This window comes from Stenella coeruleoalba (assembly GCF_951394435.1).
Source record: "Stenella coeruleoalba genome assembly, chromosome: 3".
NCBI lineage: Eukaryota > Metazoa > Chordata > Mammalia > Artiodactyla > Delphinidae > Stenella > Stenella coeruleoalba.
In genome coordinates, this window is record NC_137148.1 from 147,866,627 (window position 1) to 147,891,303 (window position 24,677).

Below are 24,677 nucleotides of genomic sequence, written 5' to 3' on the forward strand. Positions count from 1 at the left end.
CAGAATTTCATTCTTTATGGCTGAGTAGTAGTCCATTGTGTATATGTATGTGTGCATATATATATATATGTGTGTATATATATATATATACCACATCGTCTTTATCCATTCATCTGTTGATGGTAGACACCAATAGTATTAGTGAGACATAGTGGGATGTGCTGTTCATTCATGATTGTACATATATAATGTGCAACACATATATAATGACAGTACACCATGTGTCAGATGATGACAGAGGGAAGCTCAGGGGCCATGGCAGCCCAGAACAGGGTGCCTCAGCCAGCCTCATGCTGATTGGAGGTGGCGTCGCAGAGGAAGGGGTGTGTGAGCTAAGTTTTAAAGAACTACCTGGGGCCTCTGACCTCACCTCCCAGTGCAGCTGTATCAGCCTCCTTGCTGTTGGAGGAACCTGCCAAATATGCTCCTTGCCTCAGGGCCTTTGCACGTACCATCCCTTCAACCTGGAGCTCTCTTCCCTGGACATCCAGGTGGCTGCTGTCTCACTTAAATGAGATATGTGTTTTGCATGTCATCTGGTCAGATGAACCTTCTCTGACACCCCTCACACCCCACCTAAAGCAGTACCCACATTATATTCTATTCTCTTAGCCTGGTTTATTTTTCTTCATAGCACTGACATATATTAGTTCATTTATTGTTTGTCTCCCCCACTGTGCTGTAAGCTAGGTGAAGGCAGAGAGCTTTGTGTCTGACCACCTAGAACAGTGCGTGGTCCATAGTGAGCACTCAGTAATGACAGAGAGAATGAATGAGCTGGCAGAGAAGGAGAGAGAGGGGTGCTGCAGACAGAGGGCACAGTGCATGCCAAGGCACAGAGCTGGCACAGAACGGGCCTTTCTGCAACAAAATGTTGGGGTCATGGGGTGAAGAGGCAGATAATAGAGAGACAGGGGCTGGGGAGCCCACGACAGGTCTCCTAAGACCCTAGCTGTCTTTATTTTTCCATTTATAACCTGTTTATTATAGAACAACTGAAAAGTACCAAGACGTGCCCAAAGGCAAACGGTCACCAACTAAACTCTTCCCCAGGCCAACAAGGAGAACCCTTTGATTCCTTTCCTTGTGCCTTTTTGCATGGGACTGTCTGAACATCTCACCTTTTAACTTGTGAACCACCTTGTTTCCTAAGGCACACAGCTGCTCCCTAGGGTGGCACAGTAATTTCATGTCCAGACGGACGAGGACGCAGACCTCAGCTTTGCCACTTGCTGATTGAGTGACCTTGGGCTTCCGGAGCCATGAAACTTGGCCGGAGTTGTCGCTCCACGTGGGACGTCCTTCCACCCCTTTTCCCCAGCCTCATTTCTGCTTGTCTTCCTGCACTCAGGGTCTCAGCCTGAGACTCACCCCCTCTACACAGTCTTTTGTGAGCCCCAGTTCCTTTTCCTTTAAAAATAGGGGTGAACCTCATTTTGGTATCTCGAACCGATTTGAGAATTTGATGAGATGACGTGAGTCAAGAGGCTGGCTCCTGGGAGGTGCTCAGTAAATTCTGTCCTTGCCCTCCTCGTAACACCAGGGCCACCTCCAGCTTTTTCTCTATTATACTTTCCTTGCCTGCAAATCTCTTAAAATCTTAATCCTGTCCTAGGCTTCTAACCCCAGGCCTAGCCAAAACTCAGCCTTCACTTTTCGAGGTAGCTGAGATGTAGTCCAAAAGGTGGTCTCATGGCAGAGTAAAACTGAATCCTGTGGGCAGGTGGAGGTCAAAGGACATTTGGGGTCCCTTGAAGGGAGCCCCTTCCACAGGTATCTCGGCACAGCTGTCTTTTCCCCCAGTTCTCTCCTCCTAAACTTAAAACACCGGCACCAATCGTTTCTTCCTTTTAAATGTCTGCTGAAGGCCGTGCCCTGGCGGGGAGCCAGGGGCGTGAGAATCTAATCCCCGGAATAGCTCCGCCGCTCAACATTTAAATGCCGTCTGTATTTTTATCCAATGATGGGTCACTTCTGAAAAACCCTGCTCAGGTCCTGCCCCTCTAAGAATACATTTCCATTTATAGCATCTGATCTCGGGATGTTGTTGTGTCCTGGTGTGGGGCCAGCGGCTGCGTCCTGTTTCCAGTGATTTGGAAACACGTTGGGGGCCCTGGCTGTGCCCCCCCACCACCAGCCCTCCCTCCCTGTGGCCTTGACGAGTGGGAAGCCTGACTCCCAGCCAAGCCCTGGCAGCCTGACGGCCTCGGGCTCCAACACCAGGCCTTTCCTGTTTCTGGGGGAGCATGAGCTCATTGGGCTGTTGCAGGGTGGGGTGGGGCAGTAGGGGTGAGGGGACCCCCATTCAGCTGTGCTCTGCTGGGGCCTCAGTGGCACTGCACCACAGTTCCATAGCTCCATGGGACCCTTCCTCCTTCCCTCGCTCACCAAGCACCCCCAGCCTGCTGTCGGTGCCAGGCTCTGCATGGGCAAGGGAGGTCAGCACGGACAGCCAAGGGCCCCAGGGGCTGGTATGGAGCTTTGCAGAGGCCGCAGAGAGTCAGTGCGCAGCCTCTGGGTGAGGCTGACCTGGGTTCCAATCCTGACCCTGCCTCTTGCTGGCTGTGTGAGCTTAGGCAAGTGGCTAAGCCTCTCTGAGTCTTGGTTTCTACATTTGTTGATGGTACCTCGTGGGTGAGGGGGAAGGGATTCAGTGGGAGAAAGTAGGTCAAGGGACTTGAGTAGTGCTTGGCCCATAGGGTAGGAGCCCGGGAAATACCAGTCGCCTTGCCTGTCCCTCTGTTGACCTGTAGTAACTCAGGTGGGTACAAGCAGAAAGTCTTAGGAAATAAATTTGAAGTTGGAAATAAACACTTGACTTATACCGTAGCAGTCTTTGCATGCCTTGACATCTCCTGAACTGCACTTTTTTGGCAATGCGAAACCCCCATGCTGGTTTAGTTCATTCTGCAGCGGAGCCCTGGAATCTGCACACTTAACCAGCTTCCTGGTGGATTCTGAGGCAGTGGTCCATGGGCCAGACTTCGAGAAACACTGCCTCCTTCGTCCATTCCAAAGTATTTCTGTAGACCTACTGTGTGCCAGGCACTTCTCTAGGCTCTGGGCATACAGTGGAACTCAACGGCAGGCAGGCCCCTGCTCTCCTGTAACTTATATTCTAGTGATGGAGTGGAACAGTGCACAAACACACGTAACACAAGGTAGTGATCGCAAGTGCTGTGAAGGAAAAGGCAGCAGAGTAAGGAGATGGAGAGTGGTGTGTTTTAGCTGGTAGCCAAGACAGGTCTTTGAGGAGGTGACATTTGAACGTAGACCTAAAAGAAGTGAAAGAGCAAGACAGGAAGAGATCTGAGGGGAAATCATTCCAGATACAGAGAATGCAAGGGCAAAGGGCCTGAGATGAGAGCATGCTTGCTTGACTGTTCAAGGAACAGATTGCATAAGAATTTAGAGCTAATGCAACTAAATGTAAATAGTAAGACTAAAAAAAAAAAAAAAAAAATAGTAAGACTAGTGCCCCCTCCCTGCTGTGTGTGGGCTTCGTTCTCCCCCATGAGCCTGGGTCCAGGCAACAGGCAAGGGCGTTGTCCAGTCCAGTGAGGCCTCCATCTTTTTACCGATAGCCCATCTAAAACACTTTCTGAGAATCGCCTGGATGGGTAGTTATCTTCCTGATCAGCTAGTTTACTTTCTTGCTCATCATGGTGGCCAAGAACAGCACATCTCATCACTTCTCAGACATTTGGGAACCCCAGGAGGACACAGGCGGTGACTTGGAAAGAGTCAGAGATCCTTATCTCTAACACAAGCTGTTGCTGCCCTTGCCGTGTTTCACTGTAACTGTCTACAGATGTGCACATTTGGATTCCGTGATCCCTGTGGTTTCTCCTGCCTCATTGTTCTGGGAACAGGTTTTGCGTGAGGTGCTGTTGAGTTTTGTTCTGCACCTGTCAAGTGTGAAGGGCAGGCATGATGCCTTTAGGAATGAGGATGCTCCTGGGGCATTACTGTGTGAGCGCCATGAGGACAGGGACTAATTGTCTTGTTGACCTTCTCCTGTCTCTCTGGAACTCGGCACAGTAAATTGAGGCATAGATAAGTTGGGGGTGGGAGTTAAAAGAGAACACAGACCCTTGGGGGTATACCAAGATATCAGGGGCAGGAGGAGGAAGAGGAACAGACACAGAAGATGCTGAAGGGTGAGGATGCCGTGGTACTTCAGGCAGCCAAGAGAAGAGAGAGATCTGGGAAGGAAGGGACAGTCAGCAGGATGGGTGCAGAGGCAGTACTGAGGAGAGCCAATGGCATCAGACCCTTAGGGACTCTTGGGTGATCTTAGCTAGAGCACGAAGAAAGAGTGGGTGAGCGGGGCCTGGCATCCAGCTGCTGTGGGTTAAGGATCAGATGGAAGGTGAAATGTGAGGCTATTCTAGGCCCGTCATTAAGAAGTGTGCTGTGTACCTCCTGCTGCATCACACTGAGAGGGGTACGGAATAGCTTGCTGTCTTCCCTTTGAGATGCTAAGACCAGTCACTGGGTTCAGGTGGCAGCAGCCTGATGCATCTGTTATGAAACTTCCCATCCTTGCTGGTAAATGCCTAAATCCAGTATTTCATCAGAGAAGGCACAATGATGATTTTCCTAATTCTATTTGTCCTTCCACATTATTCTTTGAAATTATTCTGTAAAATAGGACTTTGTCCTCATCAACTATTTGGTTACCTAGATATACATTGTGTATATCAAAAAAAATCAGAATAAATGCTTTCTCTTTATTTACCAATTCTCAGAATAATGGCTTAGTATCTTCAAAGGTATCCAATGAGGCTTTTTGGGGGGTTTTGTTTTATGAAGTATCATTATGAACTCATAGGTTGCTTAATGTATTTGATGTGTTTCATTCGTGGCTATCATGAAAAAGTTTTTTTCCAACAGTTTTATTGAGGTATAATTGACATACAATAAACTTCACATACTTAAAAGTGTACAGTTTGAGAAATTTGACATATGTATACACCCATGAAACCACCATCACAAGATAATGAACATATTTATCACCCCCCTGAGTTTCCTCAAGTCTCTCCCCTCTTCCCTCCCTGGGCAACCAATGATCTGCTGTCACTCTAGATTAGTTTATACTTTCTAGAATTGTATATAGTTGGAATCATACTGTATTGGCTTTCATTCAGCGTAATTATTTTGAGAATCATCCATGTTGCTCCTGTCAATACTTCATTCTTTTTCAGTGCTGAGTAATATTCTGTTTTGTGGATATGCCATCTGTCCATTTGCCCATTGATGGATATTTGGGTTGTTTCTAGTTTGTGACTATTACAAATTAAGCTTCCATGAATATTCATATACATGTCTCTGTAGGGGAAAATACTTCCATTTCTCTTGGGTAAATGCCTAGGCATAGAATGGCTGGATCACATGGTAAGCGTGTATTGAACATTTTCAGAAACCGCTAAACTCTACTCCATAGTGGTTATACTACTTTACATTCCGCCAGCAACGCCTGAGCGTTCCAGTTGCTCCACATCCTCACCAACACCTGGTGTGACCAGTCTTTATAATTTCAGCCATTCTAATAGTACCTCTGTGGTTTTAATTTGCATTTCCCCAATGACTCTGATATTAGCCTCATTTCATGTGGTTATTCACCATCAGGGAATCTTTGGGGAAATGCCTGTTCAAATCTTATTCCTGAGTTGTGAGTTCTTTATACTGAATAGAAATCCTTTAACAGACATGTGATTCACATCTATTTTTCCTAGTATGTGGCTTGTCTTTTCATTCTTTTAACAATGCCTTTTGAAGAACGGAAGCTTTTCATCTTGATGAGGCCTTATTTATGATTTTTTCTTTTATGGATCACGCTTTTGGTGTCTTATCTAAAGTCTTTGCCTAACCTAAGAGCACTAAGATTTTCTCCTATGTTTTCTTCTGTAAGGTTTATAGGAAGTCTTGAAGTCAGATCCAACTTCGTTCTTTTTCAACGTTGTTTTGGTTCTTCTAAGTCCTGTGCATTTCCGTATGAATCTTAGAGTCAGCTTGCCAAATCCTACAAAAAACGCCTGCTGGAGTTTTGGTTGGAATTGAGTTGAATCTACAGATCAATGCCATCTTAACCATATCGAGTCTTCTGACCCATTAACGCAGTGTATTTCTCTGTTTACTTAGGTCTTCTTTAATTTCCCTCAGCAATGTTTTATTGTGTTCTGTGTATGGGTCTTGCACTTCTTTTGTCAAATGTATCCCTAAATATTTAATATTTTTATGCATCTCCTAAGAAGAATAGAAGTAACCATTTGTGTTAGCTTTTGGTTACACCTTCTATTGTTTCTTTTTAAAGATATAAACAAGGTTGGAAATTTATTTTTATCGCTACCTCCAGCTGCTCTGCACCCCAAACACACACACACAAAATTTAACAGAACACAGTGTTCCACAGTTTGCTTTTTTCTCTTACTCTATAGAGACCTTCCTCATTCCTCTTTATAGCTGCATCCTCCTCCACCTTATGGATGGTCTGTAGTTTATTAACTGGTCCCCCTGGATGGACATTTGGATGGCCTCCAGTTGTTTGCTGTTACAGCTGGTGCAGCGGTGAGTAATAGCCCTGTGCCTACGTCATTTTATATTTTCACCTGGAATTTACTGAATACCGTTAATGGGCCCAGCCCCGCACGACCCACAGTGGATTCAAGAACAAACCTGACGGTCCCAGCCCAGCAAGAGCGGAAGACCCTGCAGCCGTCTCGGAGCTGTGCCGGGAATGTATACGTCCACAGCGCCCAGGAAGGTGGGGAAGGCTGCCTTGAGAGGGGCCTTCTGGAAGCTCAGCAGTCAAATGTACTCCTCTTTCCCTTTGGCCAGGGCTTTGTGGTCAGAGAGGGTATTCTGAGACAGGAGAGGTCACAGGTGGAGGCGATGGAAGCTGGGAGGTCACCCTGTAGACGAGTGACCTTCACGAGGGCACCAAGATTCAGGGAGAGAGCCACAGGGGATGGGCTGGAGAGCGAACTGTGTGCGTGTTAGTACTGTGTACACAGAGCATCATCACCCAGCCCTCCTGCAGATACAGGCCTCTATGCCTCCTGCTCCCAAGCCTGTCTCCCTGTCCCAGACAGGCATGGGTACAGTGGACAGAGCAGAGGTCCTGAGGCCAGACTGCAGCAGTTCAAATCCTGGCCCAGAATCTTGGGCAAGTGAGATGGGGAGGATGCTGGTATCCACTGAACAGGGCTGTACAGAGGATGTGAGCTAATGAATGGACAGTCCAAGTCCAAGGCCGGGTGCACCGTGATCCCTCACAATGGGGACAGTAGCAGTGTAGCTGTGATTGCTATTGTTATCATTATTCCCCCCTCTAAGCTCCTCCATCTGGGCTGGAAACAGACAGATGTTTTCCCCATCCTTCTGACAGAGGGAGGAGTGGTGTGTGAGCTCACAGTCGTAGTTTGAATGTCAAGGACAGGATTCGGGGGCGGTGAGAGTGATTCTGGGGCTGATTAGAACTGGTGCTTGCACGGTTCTCTCCCAGCCGCGTTAGGCTCTGGTGCGTCCATTTGTTAACCTCTGTGTGCCCTTCAACACACGTGCATGTGCACACACACCAGTGGTTCTCAGTAAGGTGGAAGAGATGAGTAAGTGAACCAACAAGCACATTTTTCACCCAGCTCCCTCGGCTTGACACCGAGGGCTCTGACAGGCTGGTGGGCAGGGGTGAGCAGGCCAAAGAACCAACTAAAGCCTCACTGACTATTTTTGGGATGAGTGACCCACCACTTCCAATGACTTGCTCCTAAATGGCGTCTAATTTCACTAGGCCGTGGAAACAGTGACATCACGAGCGCCTGCCTGGTGGCCGCCCACACATGGCGAACCACAGGGCGATCTGAGATTTGTCTTCAAGAGCAGGGGAGAAGTGAGGTCCCAAGCAGCAAAAGTTAAAATAGCAAGAGTTGAGGCATTCTGCTATGAAAAGAAATTACAGAAGAAATCCATTAGTCAGATTTCCAGCAGCAGTTTCCTTGCTTGGGAGCAAGAGAAGACTTATGCGTGTTTATTTTGGGGGAGGTTATGCAGCCGTCCCTCGCTCTGTAGGCTTAGATGTGGCCTGTACAGTGAATTTCTGTTAAGTAAATCCTATATTCTCATCGACTTCTAGTTCTGATGCTGACATATATTTTATCCTAAGGAATTTGTCTGATCCTAAGTTACAATGAAGTTAGAGGCACGGGTTGAGCACCTTTTTGATTCAGATGGTGACACTCGTACTTACTGCACCTTTATAAGAAGTCACAAATTCAGGGGGACTTTATTTCTTCCCTGGGAGTTCCTTTGCCCAGGTCTCTCCAAGTGTGCCTTCTCAGGCACAGAGCGGAAAAGGACAGGGAAAGACCGCAGGGGCGATCAAGGCCACGGCCATGACTTCACCCAGACGGAGCAGAGGCAACTGGAGGCGTCTCTGTGGAGAGAACATAGGCTCAGTGGGAAAATGAGCTTCCCGCATGGGAAGGTTTTCTCTGCCTACAGCAGGGTTTCTCAACTTTAGTGCCATGGACATTTGGGGCTGGTATCCTTTGTTGTAGGGGGCTGTGCCTTGTAGGATTGGAGGATGCATTAGCTTCCCTGGCTTTCTACCTGCTGGGTACCACCCACTCCCCCGGGTGACAACCAAAAATATCTCCAGACATCGCCACACTCCCCTGGGGGGCCCAGATTGCACCTGGTTGAAAGTCAGTAGCATATGACATTTCAAGAGCATGAGATAACAAGGATTTCACAAGCTTTTTATTGGCTCGTTTTTGTTTTAAATACTCTGAGTTTAATTATACCTTGAATTGGGTGAGTCACTCCTTCTTGGGGCTTCTGTTTTCTCTTCTGTAAAATGAATGGGTTGGACACAGTGATCTCAGAACGCCTTCTAGACCCAACAGCAGAGCGTGGTGAAGGCAGGAGGTCCCCTGGGGTCTCCGCATTTGGGTCCTGTTCCAACAGGTGACAAACCTATGGTCCACCTGGCTCTGGGCACTGCTCCCATTCTTCTGGCATCTAGCTCAGTCTTTCTTAGTCCAGCTGATTGTTTTCTTGCTTTCATTTAAGCCTATTTTGCCTTTTTTGTAAGTGAACATGTCTAAATACAGTACAAGGAACCTCTGAGGACCCATCACTCAGCTTCCCCACCATCCATTTCACCTTAATCTTGTTTATGGGGCCAGCCAGTGGACCTTATCTTTGTATAGGTTTATCCATTGACCCATTCGTTCAGATCAGTTCCCCAAGGGCCTGGATTGGGCAAGGCTGGGCAGCAAGGAGGCCCAGGTTCTTCCCGTGAGAAACTCACACTCTAGGGGGAGGACAGGGAAAGAACATTTTTTTGACAAACATAAAGAATCTATCCTTTAGCTTTCTCTATTTAAGGCCAAGCAATTCCAATTCTTTAATCTTTCTTCCTAAGAAGTATTTTCCACCCAAATGGTCCTGGTTTATCCCCACATCGTTGGGGAAAGCAACAAGAATGTAAACTGGGCCTGGATTCAGATCCCTGCTGTGACACTTCATAGGCGTGAGAGCTTAGCCAAGTCAGCAGCCTCTGAGCCTCCTCTGTAAAATGGGATAACAATCCCCAACTCACAAGTTGGCTGAGAGAATTAGATGAGAACATGTCGGTCCAGGGCCTAGCATGAGTCCAGCGCACACTAGATGTACACTAAGCATCCTTTCCCCTCTCCCCCTTTCTCCTTACCCTTTCCTCTACATTCTCCTGACAGTGGGTGGCCACATCTAATCGCATCACCACATCACCGCAGTGAGGGACTGACTAATGGGAGCCAGAGACGACGGCTGACTTCCTGATCTGTCACATGCCTGGGTTCTCACCAGCCTCCCGGTGGCCCATTTTCTTAGTGACATTCACTGCTGACTCACTTGGCTTGTGGTCAACTCTGAACCCAGGGTCCTTTTCAGCTACCCCTTTACCCTACCACCACTCCCCAGCTTGGATTTGCGGCATGGGAATGGAATCATCATCAGAGAACATTCTGTGTAGGTGGCCCTTCTCAAGGAGCCAACAGCATTGCTAGACCGACAGTTTCATGAGGGCAGGGACCACGTCTACCTTGAGCACTTTCATTTTCCCACCGTCTATAGAGCACTGCTGGTAGGTACTTAGTAAATACCTATTGAATGAAATAATGTGTTTTGCGCTGGTCCCTGTTTTCCAAGAGGGCCCCATCTGCTCTGGGGCAGCATCTTCAGAAAAGCAAATAAGCAAAACCTTGAGACTTCAGTTTACCAATAAATGAGCTCTAAACTGATTCCCATAAGTACAGGGCAGCGGAAGGACAATGGTCTATGGACCCAGACTTGGGTATGAATCCCAGCTCTGCTAAATTGACTTGCTGACTTTGAGCAAGTTGCTTATGGCTCAGCCTTAGTTTTCTTCCTGGAAAAATGGGATATCAGTATCTGGCAGAGTTACTGTGAGATGAGACTTAAATACAAATATACGTGGGAACACACCCCACGTGGGATGGCAGTGATTTTGGTTTGCGTCATTCACTCTTTCCGGAGCACCTACCTTCTTTGATTGCCATTGCCTCCTATAGTTTTGTCCAAGTCTTGCCTCCTCTCTTAGACCTTTGTTCGCTCAGCCTTCATCTCCCCTCCCTCTGTTGACAAAGACACGCTCTGCCTGACACCCAGCACACCGGACCAACATTTGTTAAGCCAGCATCTCGAATTCTGATGCCTAAAGGGACCAAACATGCACAAAGAAAGCAAGCTGGGTGGGATTTTTACATGAAATCTCCCGCTTAAGCTTTAAAAGTTTTTTCATTAAATTAAAAAAAGATCTTAACTTTTCATTTTGAAATAATTGAAGACTTGCCAAAAAATTGCGAAAATAATACAAAGACTTCCCATGTGCCCTTTACCCAGGCTTCCTTAAACGTTATATAACATTATATAACATCTTATATAACCAAACCATTTTCAAAACCAGGAAAAGAACATTCTACAGTACTATTAACTACTCTACAGATCTTATTCGAATCCCATCAGTGGTCCCACTGATGTCCTTTCTCTGATCCAGGACAGCCTGCGGGGTTTAGTGGTCACATTTCTTTAGTCTCCTCCAATCTCTGACAGTTCCTTAGTCTTTACTTGGCCTTCGTGTCCTTGATACTTTTGACAAATGCTGGCCAGTCATTTTGTAGCATGACACTCAGTTTGGATTTGTTTGATGTTTTCTCATAATTCATCTGAGGTTGTACGCTTGAGCAAGTTCCCCACAGGAGTGATGGGGTACCCTCCCCAGTACTTCATATCAGGAGGCATATGATGTGTCTCCTTACTGGTGACACTCCCTTTGGTCACTCGATTACGGTGATGTCTGTCAAGTTTCTCCTCTGTAAAGTTACCTTTTTCCCTTTATGATTAATAACGATTTGCGGGGGGGCTACTTAGAAGGTATGGAAGTATCCCATTCCTCATCAGACTTGATTTACTTATTTGTTTATTTACATCTATGTAGATCTTTGGCTTCCTATTTTATCTAACGGGTCATAATCTATTACTGTGATTGTTGATTTTAATGCTTATATTGCCCCTTCTTTGGCCAGCGGGAGCCCCTTTAAGCTGACTTCTTGTCCTTTTGATATGTCCCATCATTCTTTCTTGCTTTCTGACATAAGAAGATACTCCAAGCTCATCTTGCATTTTCCCTACCCAGCCCTGGAATCAGCCATTTCTCCAAGGAGCTGATTCCTTTGAGTAAAGAATGATATTTAGAAGCCAAGGTTTGAGGTCCAAATGTGCTCGCTGCTGTCTGGCTGTCACTGTTCCTGCACCCTCTCTATAGAACGAGCTAGGAAATAAATGTCTACGTGATGTGTCTGCACACCTGGATATTTCTCTATTTGTGCATGCTGAAAACCATGAATTCACAGCAATACCTTCATTTCCACTCTAACACCATGGGGTTTATTCTACTTCTCTATGTATACCTCCCTTCCCTAACAGTGAGGCACCCGGCCCCCATTATCCTCACTGTATTTATATATTTGATCAGCCCCCCTGTATGCAACCATCTCCCATCTCTCCCTCTCTCACCCTTGTCAGGTTCGGACACTCTGCTCTAGGCCACTCCCCGCTCCTTACCCTGGACAGCCTTTGACTTCCCATAAAACTCCCAGTTTTGAAACGGTGGCTCATATATTTATTAAACCATGAGGCCCAGTTTCTGGCTGTGGGCCCAGGGTAGTAACCAGGTATTAACTGGACCAGGAAGCTGGCTTGTAAGCCCCTCTTGCCTCTCCAGCATCCACTCCCTCCATTCCCGTCCTAGCACCACAGGCAGGTAAACTTAGCCTTCCAGCACGTCAGGCTCCATCCTCTTCTTCGTCTCTGCTTTTGCTGTTCTTACTACCTGGACCAGTCTCTGCCTGCACCTACCCTTTCTCCCATCCTCCTGCTCAGACATCAGCTCTTTTTGGAAGCTTCAAGATGACCCCAGGTGCCCTTTCCAGGTTCATCTGGCACCTCCAGCATACCCCATGGTGGGGCAGCACCACGTTCTCCTTTTTGGTCCCCTCTTTGTCTTTGCTGCTAAACTGCAGGTACACAGAGCTGAGGGCTGATTTTACCTCCATGTCTCTAGTACCTGAAAGAGGGCTAGCACGTAGTAGGTGCTCATAAATGTCAGCCGAATAAACATTAATCATAGTAACAGCAGATACTGATGTAGTACTTTTGGGTGCCAGGCATGGTTCTAAGTGCTTTATGTGCACTAAGTCATTTGGTTCTAATCCCTATGCAGTGAGATAGTTACTGTTGTTGCCCCCACTTTGCAGACAGAGGAACTGAGGCACAGAGAGGTTCACGGACACTTCCAAGGTCACACAGTGGTGGGGTCACATTTAAGCCCAGGCAGGCTAACTCCCCAGTACATACTCTCTCTTCTAATATGCCTCCCACAGGTAAAGTGGGCAGCATTTTCAGAATAAGGGAGGTGAGTAGGGATGGATAGTTGAGTCACATGAGGCCCCCACCCCTCCTGACCACACTCCCAGCCCCAGTGCTTAGTGCCCTTCGGGCCCTAAGCACGGGAGACTGGTGGCTGAGCAGGTGGGAGAGAAAGTGATAGCTTTTAGCTCTGCAGCCTATAGGAATGTTCTCTCCTCTGAGGTCTTGAGGAACCAAGCACCTTTCACGTGTCATTAGAGTGAACGCAACAGGAGTCAAGTATCAGATCTTATGCAAGATTTCCATGTCATTGCATTGGGGTTAGCACGGCACTAACCTTTTTTCCCAATCACCCAAGAGGAACCATCCACCAGCCCATCACCCCTGGAGGGCGGAGCTGCCAGCCTCTTCACCAGAGAGCTGGGAAAGGGCTGTGGACTTAGAGCTGCTTGCTCGTCAAGTGAAGGGGAAGAAGCCAAGTGCCTGGGAACGCTCTGTGTCAGCTCCTCCGCTGACGTTTCTTTCCCCTACTCAGGGGCCTGGCGGGGTCTCGTAGTAGTACAGAAAAGGAAACTGAGGCTCAGAGAGGGGACGTCGTTTGCCTGACATCACACAGCAAGGAAGAAGACCAGCCAAGATTTGAACCCAGGGCAGTCTGATTCTAGGGGCCTTACCCCTTAAAACAACTGGCCAGAATTACACCCACGTCTGCCTGACTCCAAAGCCCTCAGTTCTTCCACCACCACCCCACCAGTCTGCTCTGGTGGGATCCATATGAAAAAAAGGCGTCTGCTCTGTGTCTGGGCAGAAACCCACGTGAGCTGGAGCCAGGGCTGTCACGAGCCGATGTCAGCCCCAGGCAGGATTTTCTGTTAACCTACTGCCTTGGAGTTCCGGAAAATCTCCAAGAAGAAGGCTGCAGAAGCTGGGGAAGGGGGGAGTGGAAACAAGAGGAGGTAGAGACAGGAAATGGAAGAGGGGGCGGAGAGGTGACGCCAGGCAAGAATGCAGCGCCGTCAGAGAACTCAGGAAAGACTGCGCTTGCCCATTCCCTTCAGCGTCAGACAAAGCCAACGCCCAGGTTCAGTTCATTCCCCCAGTGCTTACTAGGGGCCTCTTGTGCCCCAGGCCCAAGCAAGGGTCTGGGGACACGGCAGGGCACAACACTTAACAAGGTCCCTGCCCTCATGGAGCTTACATTCTCTTGGGGGCAAGACCAACCAAGAACCAGAATCAGATGAGGGGTCCAGGCCATCTGTCTCAGGGGGTGATAAGTAGTGAGGCAGTGCGACAAAGGAGGTGTGGGAGCCAGGATCCCATGGGGGGCAGGGGACGTCCTTCAGGCCTCTTGGAGGAAATGGTTCGGGGAAGAATGGCGGCTGCTGGGCACACCAGCCAGCACCATTTCCCCCGCTGCCTGACACCTGCCCTTTGCGCCCACCTCACCCCGTCCCCTTTGCTCTCCACAGGTTTGACATCTACAGGAAGGTGCCCAAGGACCTCACACAGCCGACGTACACCGGGGCCATTAGTGAGTAGCCTCCTTCTCTCCGTTGCTCCCGACCCTCTCCCCACTGTCCGTACCTGTGCCTGCCCGCCCTCTGCAGAAATGCTGGGCCAGGGAGGGAAGACAGAGAGACAGGAGGAGGGAAGAAATGATGGGCATCTTGCTGGGCCCTGCCTCTAGTCCCTCAGCTCTTCTCTGTCCTCACTGTAACGCTGTAAGGTATAGCATCACCTGTTTCTGAAAGGAGACACCAGAAATCAATCATCAAGAGTAGCTGCCCCAGGGACCTCCCTGGTGGCGCAGTGGTTAAGAATCCGCCTGCCAGTGCAGGGGACACGGGTTTGATCCCTGGTCTGGGAAGATCCCACATGCCGCGGAGCAACTAAGCCCGTGCGCCACAACTACTGAAGCCCGCGGGCCAAGAGCCTGTGCTGTGCAACAAGAGAAGCCACCGCAATGAGAAGCCCGCGCACCGCAACGAAGAACAGCCCCCGCTCGCCGCAACTAGAGAAAGCCCACGTCAGCAACGAAGCCAAAAATAAATGAATTAAAAAAAAAAAAAAAAGAGTAGCTGTCCTTGGGAGGGGAAACGGGGGCTCATGGGTTGGAGGGAGACTGACTTTTCTCTTCACACCTTTTAGACTATTTGAGTTTTTAACATAAGGATGTTTCTATCCATTTAAAAAAATAATCCTCTCACTCAGATTTTGGTTTCTGAATACCAGTCTTCTACTTAAAAGGACCCAGGGCTCCTGGGAGAAATGACTGATTGCAGGGCTGGGACAGGAAGTGTACAAAATAAGCCTGGGACACCTCGTGCCAGAAAGCAAAAAAATGCCCGGAGGAAAAGCAAGGGGTGGAGGTGTGTCAGCAGGCCACAGGAGCCAGCCTGAAAGAGGGCAAAGACCAACACAGGGCAATCTGAGTAGCACAATAAATAATGACATTATTGGCTCGTTACCCAAAGAATTAAGAAAAAGGTCCAGGAGTCCATACTGATCTAAATAAATGGGAGGGAAGGGTTGAACCTTCCTTATAGAGGAACTCCAAATAATATTTATGACTATATCCCCCTCTGAGAGGTACAGCTCAGCTCTCCTCTCCTGGAGTGTGAGCTAGTGACTCACTATTGAAGAGGAGAGAATGGAAAGGAAGTCATAACTATGGTGGAGACATTCAGAGCCTGCCCCGTCACCAGGTGACAAAGTGAGGAACCAGTGAGGAAGAGGTCGACGTAGCTGTCGCGTGCCCGCTGCCTGCCATGGGATTTGATGGGAAGGGCACCTCACCTCCGTGGGATCTTCCCCCAAAACCACAACCCAGTCTAATCATGGGAATGCAGCAGACAGCCCCAGCCTGGGGGACCCTCTACAGGACACCTGGCCAAGACTCTTTGAAAGTGGCAAGGTCTTGAAAACCAAGAAAAGACTGAGGAACCGTCACAGTTTCGAGACTAAGGGCACGATGACTAAATGTAAAATGGGATACCAGGTCTGGTCCCGGAACAGAAGACAGGCACTAGCGGAGAAATGAGTGATCTAATAAGTCTGTAACATAGTTAACAGTATTGGACAATGTTAATTTCTTCATCTTGACAAACATACCAGGGTTATGTAAGATGTTAACATAAGGGGAAGCTGGGCGAAGGGCGGATGGGAACGCTCTGTACTATCTTTGCGTCTATTATTATTCCACAATAAAGTTTATTTTAAAAGATATAAAAACAAACCGCAAGCACTTTGCAAGCAGGAAGGCTCTACCCACATTTTCCAGATGAGAAAATGGACTCAGAGAGGTGAAGTGACTTGTCTGAAGTTTCACAGCTTGCAAGAGGTGGGCCTCTCCAGTGCTTGGTGTGGGAGAGGGACCCTCCCCGTGGACTGTCCCCTGAGCAGGGCCCTGGGGCCGGGCAGTCATTTTGGAGTCCACCGCTGCTTCCCAGGGCAGGCCATTATCAGGTCAGGGGATGACCTTGGGGATCCCTGCACCCCGGCTGGCTCTGCCTCTAGCTTAGGTCGTCCAAGCTGCAGGTGCCTTCTTGAGTCTGGCTGTCCACATCCCCGGAGAAGAGAACAGAGCAGCCAGGCAGCAGGATTCGTGTACTGCTCGCTTCGGATCTGGCCGAGCTGGGTTCATTCTCCCATTTAGCAGCTGGGTGACCCTGAGCAAGTCACTTCACCTTTCTGAGACTCAGTTTTCTGATCTGGGGGTTAAGTGTGATCACGCCTGTCAAGTATGGGGTACGTGCCAAACTCTCAGTGCGGCTGGACCGTGCACCTCTTCTTATCACTGTCCTCTTGGAGCCCACAGCCCATGAGGGTCCGTGACCGCAGAAGCTGTGACACTTTGTGCATTGATCCCCACGGAAAAGGTACTCGGGGTACATAAGAGGAAGAGGGCTTGTTCATCTACCCGTTCAATTAGTTTATGAACCTGGTCACAAAAATTCCAATGAGGCTTCCTGTCCCCTTCCTACCACCAACAGCTCAGGCCACTTCTTTGCAGGCTCTGCAGTTCTCTCCCTTATCTAGTATGTTTAACAATCAGGTCTGTATCCCTCTAGAATTTTTAAAAAAACATATTCAGTCTTTGAAATACCTGTGTCGTCATTTTAAGCGCAGACAGGAGCGTACTGGGCACACCGTCCTTCCTGCCCTTTTTTAACTGACACATCCTGCACACCTTTCACACCAGCACGTAAACGGCCACCATGTGCTGCTTTCCATTATCTGGCCGACCCACGGTTTATGTAACCAGCCTCCCGAGGATGGGCGTTCTGATTCCAGCTTATCGCTATTATAGACATCCTTGTCCATATGTGTTTGTATCCTTGTATGGTTATTTCTGTAAGGTAACTTTCCTAGAAGAGGAATTACCGGGTCAAAGGGCATGTGCATTGTGAAATGTAGAAGGTACTGCCAAGTGGCCCTCCGGGGACGTGGTTTGATTTGCAGTCTCCAGCACAGTGTGTGAGAGGGCAAGTTCCCTTGCACAAGAGGAAAGGCGTGAGCACGGGAAGCCAGCCCTTAGCTACCATTTAGTGAACAAATATTTATCAGCCAGGTCTGGGGCCAGGCCGTGTGCCATGTCCTGGGACCAACTTGATGAATGGGCTTCGGTCTTTGTCCTTGAAGAGTGCATGGCTGAGCAGGCAGGCAGATACAGAAACACACCATTTCATGACGTCACGGTAAGTGCTATTAATAACTGAAGGAACCAGCAAGGGCACTGGAGACTCACAAGTCGAGGTTTGAATTTTGCCTTCTCCACTGAAGTGCTTATGTGGCCTTACACAGATTGCTTGACTTGCTGGTGTCTGGGTCTTGGGTCCGGTGCCCCCTTTGCTGGCTGCACTGGATCTCCCACTAGCGAGCATCCTCCTGGTGTCACATTCCTACTGTCCAGTGCCTGAGTCCGTTTCAGAAGAAATCTGGAGTCCCAGAGCCTGAGCATCTTGCCCAAACATGGATTGAAAAACTCTACAGTATCAGAAGGCTTTTCTGGTGGAAATACTTCCTACCTGCCCTCATGGTTTTTATTCATTCATTCACTCACTCAACAAATATTTATTTCATACCTTCTCTGAGCCAGGCACTACGCTAGACCCTGAGGCCCCAGGGGTGCTGAGACATTGTCTCTGTCTTTCCAGTCTGGGGACAAGGTAGGGGAAGCAGACACACAGCATGGGCTGCCGGACAGTCGGATTCAGCTGAGCAGACCCCGCACTTATCCAGCTGCGAGGTCCGAGCCTGGGACAACACACGCAGGTTTCAGAAAGAGGCCTTCCCATCCCTATACCCCCACCTCTGATCTGCATAGAGTCAGAAGTTTGGGGCCCATTTGCAGGCTTGGAGCAAGGAAGGCAGCTAGAAAACCTGGACTGGCCTAAGTCATCATTGGCCTTCAAAAACACCTCCCGAGTTTGGGCCTGTTCATCATTACAGCAACCTGTGGGTTGCTGGGGCTTGAAGGTGGGGTGGGAAGGGTGGAAATGGCTCTGAAACGTGGGTCAGAAAAGGTGTGAGATTTCAAGTGAGAAGGGTGCTTTGCCCACCTGGCAGGATTCTTTATCAAGAGGCATCACAGCTGCAGTTTGCAGGTGAGAAGGGGAAGGTTGTGAGCCTGGGAAATTCGGATTGCCAGCTGGTCTTCTGCAGTGGATTTGTTCAGCAGCTGGAGAAGACATTTGAAATTAATTTCTATGCCATGAAAACAAACAAGCCACATGGCCACTCTGTATAAACTGATGTGGGACCTGCTTAGACATAGATTGCTGAGTGAGCAAAGCACAGTTGAAAGCATGTGTACAGGGACTTCCCTAGTGGCACAGTGGTTAAGAATCCGCCTGCCAATGCAGGAGACATGGGTTCGATCCCTGGTCCTGGAAGATCCCACATTGGCGCAGAGCAACTAAGCCCGTGCGCCACAAGTACTGAGCCTGCGCTCTAGAGCCCACGAGCCACAACTGCGGAGCCCGTGAGCCACAACTACCGAAGCCCGTGTGCCCTAGAGCCCGCGTGCCGCAACTGCTGAGCCCATGCGCCTAGAGCCCATGCTCCACAAAAAGAGAAGCCACTGCAATGAGAAGCCCATGTGCAGCCACGAAGACCCAACATAAGCAAAAAAAATAAATTTAATTTAATTTTAAAAAAAGAGAGAAAGCATGTGTACATTATGCTGTTTGATTAGAGGAAAAACTCGTATGCCCGTGTCAGGACACAGACTGTAGGGGTGGTACCTCTGGGCAGGGGGCTGTGGGTCGGGAGTGAGAAAGAGACTCACACAGTTTGCCTTTTTATACAGCTTGATGATTTTTCTTATCACTTACATGTATTACGTCTTCCAAGAAAAAGTAAAACCCTTAAACTCTGCCCTATACAGCTTTTTCAAAGTTTGGAAGAACTGGGGAGTCATTCTTGTATGCCCCATGTCTGGGTGTGGTTTTGGAGGCTTGGTGGGGACTCTGGGGATGTCCCTGCCTCGCCCTTCACTTGGAGTCTCGGGGTTCCTTTTCTTAGGGCATTGGCTCTAGACCGCTCAGGTTCCAGCCCTCCCCACCCCCGCCCCCACCTGCCACCCAGTGTGTCCCTGGGCCACTCTCTTCCTCACTCTGAGCCTCCATTTCTACACCCTCCACACGGGCTCATACCCTCTTTCACATGGGAGTGTGCAGTGACAGGTATCTGTTAACACTCCCACAGCAGGGCATGTGGTAGGTGCCCCACAAACACTTGTGCTCTGCCTTCTTGCCTCTCTGAATGTATCTTTTTTAATAAATTTATTTATTTTATTTATTTATTTTTGGCTGAGTTGGGTCTTTGTTGCTGCACACGGGCTTTCTCTAGTTGCAGCGAGCGGGGGCTACTCTTCGTTGCGGCGCACGGGCTTCAGTAGTTGTGGCGCACGGGCTTAGTTGCTCCACGGCATGTGGGATCTTCCCGGACCAGGGCTCGAACCCGTGTCCCCTGCGTTGGCAGGCGGATTCTTAACCACTCTGCCACCAGGGGAGCCCAGAACGTATCTTTGACTGTACATTTTGCCATAGATAGATGATGATAATAATAAGGATGGTGATGATGACAAATAACCTGGTTTCAGCATCAGTCAGGATGGCTCGGCCAACCAGGTACAGACTGTCAAGAATGTGGCCGCATCAGCAGGTGGTACTGGGAACTTTTCTTTGCGGGAAACTGAGGGTCAACCCACTTGCCAAATCACCTTCCCCAAATCACCACACCCTCCAAAGTCTCCCTGATGAAAATCCTAGTAATGAGCTAGTGCTTGAGCCATTATTACCTGCCAGGCACTATTTCAAGTCCAGTTTCTGTGTTGCGGAAATTCTCAAGCAGCCCCATGAGGCAAGTGCTACTACTGGTGCCATTTTACAGATGCGGAAACTGAGGCAGAGAGAGGTTAATTTAATTTACCCAGGGACACAGCACGTGAGTAGTGGGACCACACTGTGTGAGCCATTGCCCACGACATGCCTCTATGATAAACCCAGGTGAGGCACACTCAGCCCTTATTCTGTATTCTGGGGGCTGGCTCCCTGCCTTACACAAAACCTGTTATTACCTCCTGTGTGCCCAGCCCCAGGCCAGGCACTGGAGCTGTGGAGTTTTTGCCTTCCAGGGTATCTGTCAGTCTAGTGAAAGGGAGAGCCACAGATAACATTTGGAAGGTGTTCAGATAGAGGCTGGGAACACAGAGAAAAGAGTGACCAGCTCAACCTCTGAGGGTTGGGGGAGCTTCTCACCAGAAGGGACATTTGAGTTGGGCCTCAACCTGCGAGGATGAGTAGGAGTTCACCAGGCAGAGAGGATGACCAAGGAAGAGGAGGGAAGATGGGGAAGGACATTCCAGACAGAGGAGCCATAGCATATATTTAGGGAACAGCACGTGGCTCGAGGTCGCTGGGTGGTTAGATGTGGGGGGGGGTATCTGGAGATGAGTTGAGGGCCAGCCCCTGGGGCACTTGTTATGTCCTGCCCCAAGGAGCAAGTCCAGGGTCACAAAATCCAACCTCATCAAGGGCCAGGCAGGCGAGATAAATCCAGGTGATGTGGGCCGACCCTGGAGCTCCATTCTGCTCTCTCTGCACTTCAGACTTGTGGGACCCCAACTCTTCACTCTCACCGAGAGTTGTCCCTTCTTTTGAAGCACAGCACTGTGTATCCTCACGTTCTCGCCTCTGCTAGGGACACGGGCATGATGTTGATGGGACCGCAGCGGGTGGTGATGGAGGGCAACCAACACTCTGCCTCAGCCTTGGAATCTGGGTGGCAGGAGGGGGTGGTGGGACCTGTAACAAACTGGTGAGCTCAGAGCCCCTGTGGGAACAAGGGCTCGAGTGTTCTGGAGCAGCCAGAAATCTGGACTTTGATGTGAAATCTCTGGATTGTTCAACGTCAGCTCCAAATTTTAAAATATGCATCAGTCGAGCCAGACAGAACACGTCTGTGGGCCGCCGATTTGCAGCCCTTACTTTCTGACCGACTTCTGCATGAGAATGCTGTTACGGAGGGAAGGCGGGCTGGCCCCTTGGAGGATCTGCCTATCTGCGGGCATGGGGGGCTGGGGAGGTCCACACGGGAGGGTCAGATCAGTCCCAAAGGCGGTCTACCTTTCTGACAGGGGGGCTGCTTCACATTGAGGCCAAGAGTAAGAAGGGTTTTGGGGAGGGTCTGTGGGCCTCTCTCCCCCTCCCTGTAAGCAGCTTTTCTCTGAGGGCAGGGTCTGGGGGCTGGCTTCCCTCCATCAGTGCCCACCACCCTTAACTGGGTGTCTGTGTTGTTTCTTCCAGTCTCTATCTGCTGCTGCCTCTTCATCCTCTTCCTTTTCCTCTCGGAGCTCACCGGATTCATAACGACAGAAATGTAAGTTACATCGCCCACTGGTGAGGCATTCCAGAGCTTCTGGGGACCCCAGATGGGAAGAGAGAGGGGCTTTACAAAGGAGAGAAACCTCCGAACCTTCTACCTCCTGTTTCCAAGCCTGTGGCATCCGTCACTCCTCTGTTTCTGAAAAGGGTTTTAAAGCCAGAGCGGAAACCAACATTGCTTTGTTAAAGCTGAAGAGAAAACTCTGGTTCCCTTCTGGGGTCAGGGAGGCACCTCCCGGGTCCGCAGATGAACAGAAATCATTTGCTGATGTTTGCCGTCTCTGTGTTTGGCCAGTGGGCTTTTCTCCCTCTGAGTCATCACAGGGTCGTTTGATGTTAAAGCTGGAAGAAGTCAGAGGAAAATGGGGGCAGCTTTCTACCCGAGGCGGTGGAGGGGGCGGGGTTCTGACATCGGAGCCTGGCCCCCCTCAACCAAGCCCCCTTCCCTGTGCTAGGCCCACACTGGGTGAGGAGTCAGCATGGGCTTCCTGGCAGCGGGTTGACGCACTGTGAATCCAACCCCAGTTCCTAGAATCATCTGTTGTTCAGATAACCTAGTAAATGCTCTGGGGCCTGTGTAACACCGAATGCCATTGGAATTATTCAGTCACAGCCTCATCAGATGCCCCTCTGAGATGAATTAGACCCAGAAGCTTCCTGCCTTCACCTCTGGCTTCCAAGCCTCTGCATTTCCACGTTTATAACCCAGAAAGTCATCACGGGGCTGGGCTCTGGCCACCCACTCCCCTGTCCAACACTGGAATTTTCTTTTGCACTCATGGAATTTCTTGGTTTCCTGTGCCTCCCTGTCAGCCACAAGACAATAGGAAACTGAAAACATAGCTGCTCAGCCCAAGATGGTCCTTGTTGCTCTGTAACCATTACCGCCATAATCCTCAAACAGCCCTGGGAGGTAGTTGTCCCCTCTTTATAGATGAGGAAACTGAGGCTCAGAGAGGTGAGGGGACTTGTCCACTGACTTGCCCACCGCCCACCCCCCCCCCCACCGCCCCAACTCGTTTCTGAATATAGCTTCCGCCCTCCTCCGACGTGGGAGAGTTTGTCTTCCCTGTCTGTCTGATCCTGTTTTTAACCCTGATGGCATCAAAGCCCCAGGAGCCTCATGGAGTGTTGGAAAGAGCACTGGACAAGGCCTTGGGAGATCCAGGGCCAGGTCCTTGCTCAGTTACCACCTGCTCTGTGACAGGTGGCAAGTTGCCAAACCTCTCTGGGTCCCAGAATTTCTGGCCAAACAAGAGAGGGTACATCAGAGGCAAGGCTTCCTTCCTGGTCTGGGGAAGCTTGTCTGCCTCCCAAGATATAGCTCCTTGACCAGGCCGGGGTCAGACAAGGAACTCTGTTCCCCCTGGACTCTGTCCCAGTCAGGTGTGCACGTTTGGGCCACTGGATATTTCAGGGGTCATCCCATTATGATTTGGAGGTGGAAGCAGGGAGAGCAGCCAGAAATTGAGACCTGCTGGCATTATGAAGGACCTACTGTGTGCCGGGCACCTGCTGGTCTCTCCAGGTCACGCCCCATTCCCTGGGAGGGGGGCTTCTGTGCAGGCCTCTCGTGTTCTGAGCCAGGTGAGAAGCGGTACCCAGGTGACAGCAACAAGGAGGGAGCCCTGACCGTATCCCAGGTGCCAGGTGCAAGGCTTTACCTATTCCAGGCAGGGACACGAGCAAGTGCAAAGGCCCTGAGGCAGGAATTACCTGGTGTATGTGAAGACAGAGAGCTGGTGTGGCTAGAGCAAAGGAGGCAGGCAGGGAGAGGAGAATATGGAGCAGGTGGACCTGAGTCAGGCCAGGCTCTGTACACTGCCATGGATTAATGGCGATCATCCTTGGTCCTGAGCCCTCAGAGGTCAGGCATCAGGTCTGTCCGATTCACTACCATGTGACTCCATGCTCAGAGAAGCCAAAAATGCAGGCGGTGGACACAGATGGTCCACAAGCAAACGCAACGGAATGTATCAATTAGTGATAAGGGCTCGGAAGCAAAAACAAAGCAGGATAGGAGCTAGAGAAGGTATGGGCTATTTTGTGAGGCTTTAACAAGATTATTTACCTTCAAAGGTGCTCAGCATAGTGCCTGATATACTTTAAGATGCATATCCCTTCAGGCATTTACTCATTTCATATTTCTTCCCTGTCTCACGGGAGAAAGGTCGTAAGGCCACTCAGCACCTGGCATGTAATGAGTACTCTGTGAGTGTTAGTTTTTTTGTCTCCCCCTTGAGTTAAGAAGGGACCTCCCTCACCTCCAGCTGACATTCCGAGAGGCAGTTCATTCAGCCAATCATCAGCTTAGCCGATAATGAGGCAGAGTGCGGGGCAGCACCCCCGACAGGTGAATTTGGACGTCAGAGCTGGTGACTGCAGCAGGAGGTGACTACAACAGGAGGTGACTGCAGCAGTCACTCTTGGACTGCAACACACCCCGCTGCTGTGTGCAGGGCACTTGAGCAAGCCGGGACAGCTCACTCCGTTTACCAGGGCAGGACTCACTTCTTTCTCAAGAGCACAGTGTGTTCCCACTGCTCTGTCCCCTTTCCCTCTCCAGGACTTCCTGGCTCCTGGGGGCATTCTGAACATGCTGGTCCCACCACACCCCCGGAGAGGAAGAGGGGCCATTCATTCAGTGTTTGCCTTGTGTCTGGCCCTGGGCTAATAAGCACTTCCCCACCGGCAGTGAGAGGGCTGGGGAGAGGCAGAGCAGTGGGGGTGAGAAGAGAGACCTGTCCGGGCCAGAGGCTCCATCCATGATGATGCGGTGACCCTAATGCCTCCTTTCTCTCTGCGGCCTTGTGACCAAGGTGCAAGAGTTGCCCAAAGGGCGTCCTCGCGGGCCAG

General features: G+C 49.8%; 1 protein-coding gene across 2 annotated transcripts in view; it reads left to right on the forward strand.

Moving 5' to 3' along the window:
- Positions 1–24,677, forward strand: part of ERGIC1 (endoplasmic reticulum-golgi intermediate compartment 1) — a 105,436-nt gene that overhangs the window by 36,029 nt on the left and 44,730 nt on the right. Inside the window, exons 1-3 of one of the 2 annotated variants that reach the window (XM_079917791.1) lie at positions 14,065–14,232; positions 14,403–14,464; positions 21,744–21,816. In XM_079917791.1, coding sequence (XP_079773917.1) covers positions 14,171–14,232; positions 14,403–14,464; positions 21,744–21,816 — 197 coding nt within the window. In that variant the 5' untranslated portion in view covers positions 14,065–14,170. Of the gene's footprint in view, positions 1–14,064; positions 14,233–14,402; positions 14,465–21,743; positions 21,817–24,677 lie in introns of those variants that run through there. The other variant, XM_079917792.1, reaches the window with a different exon arrangement.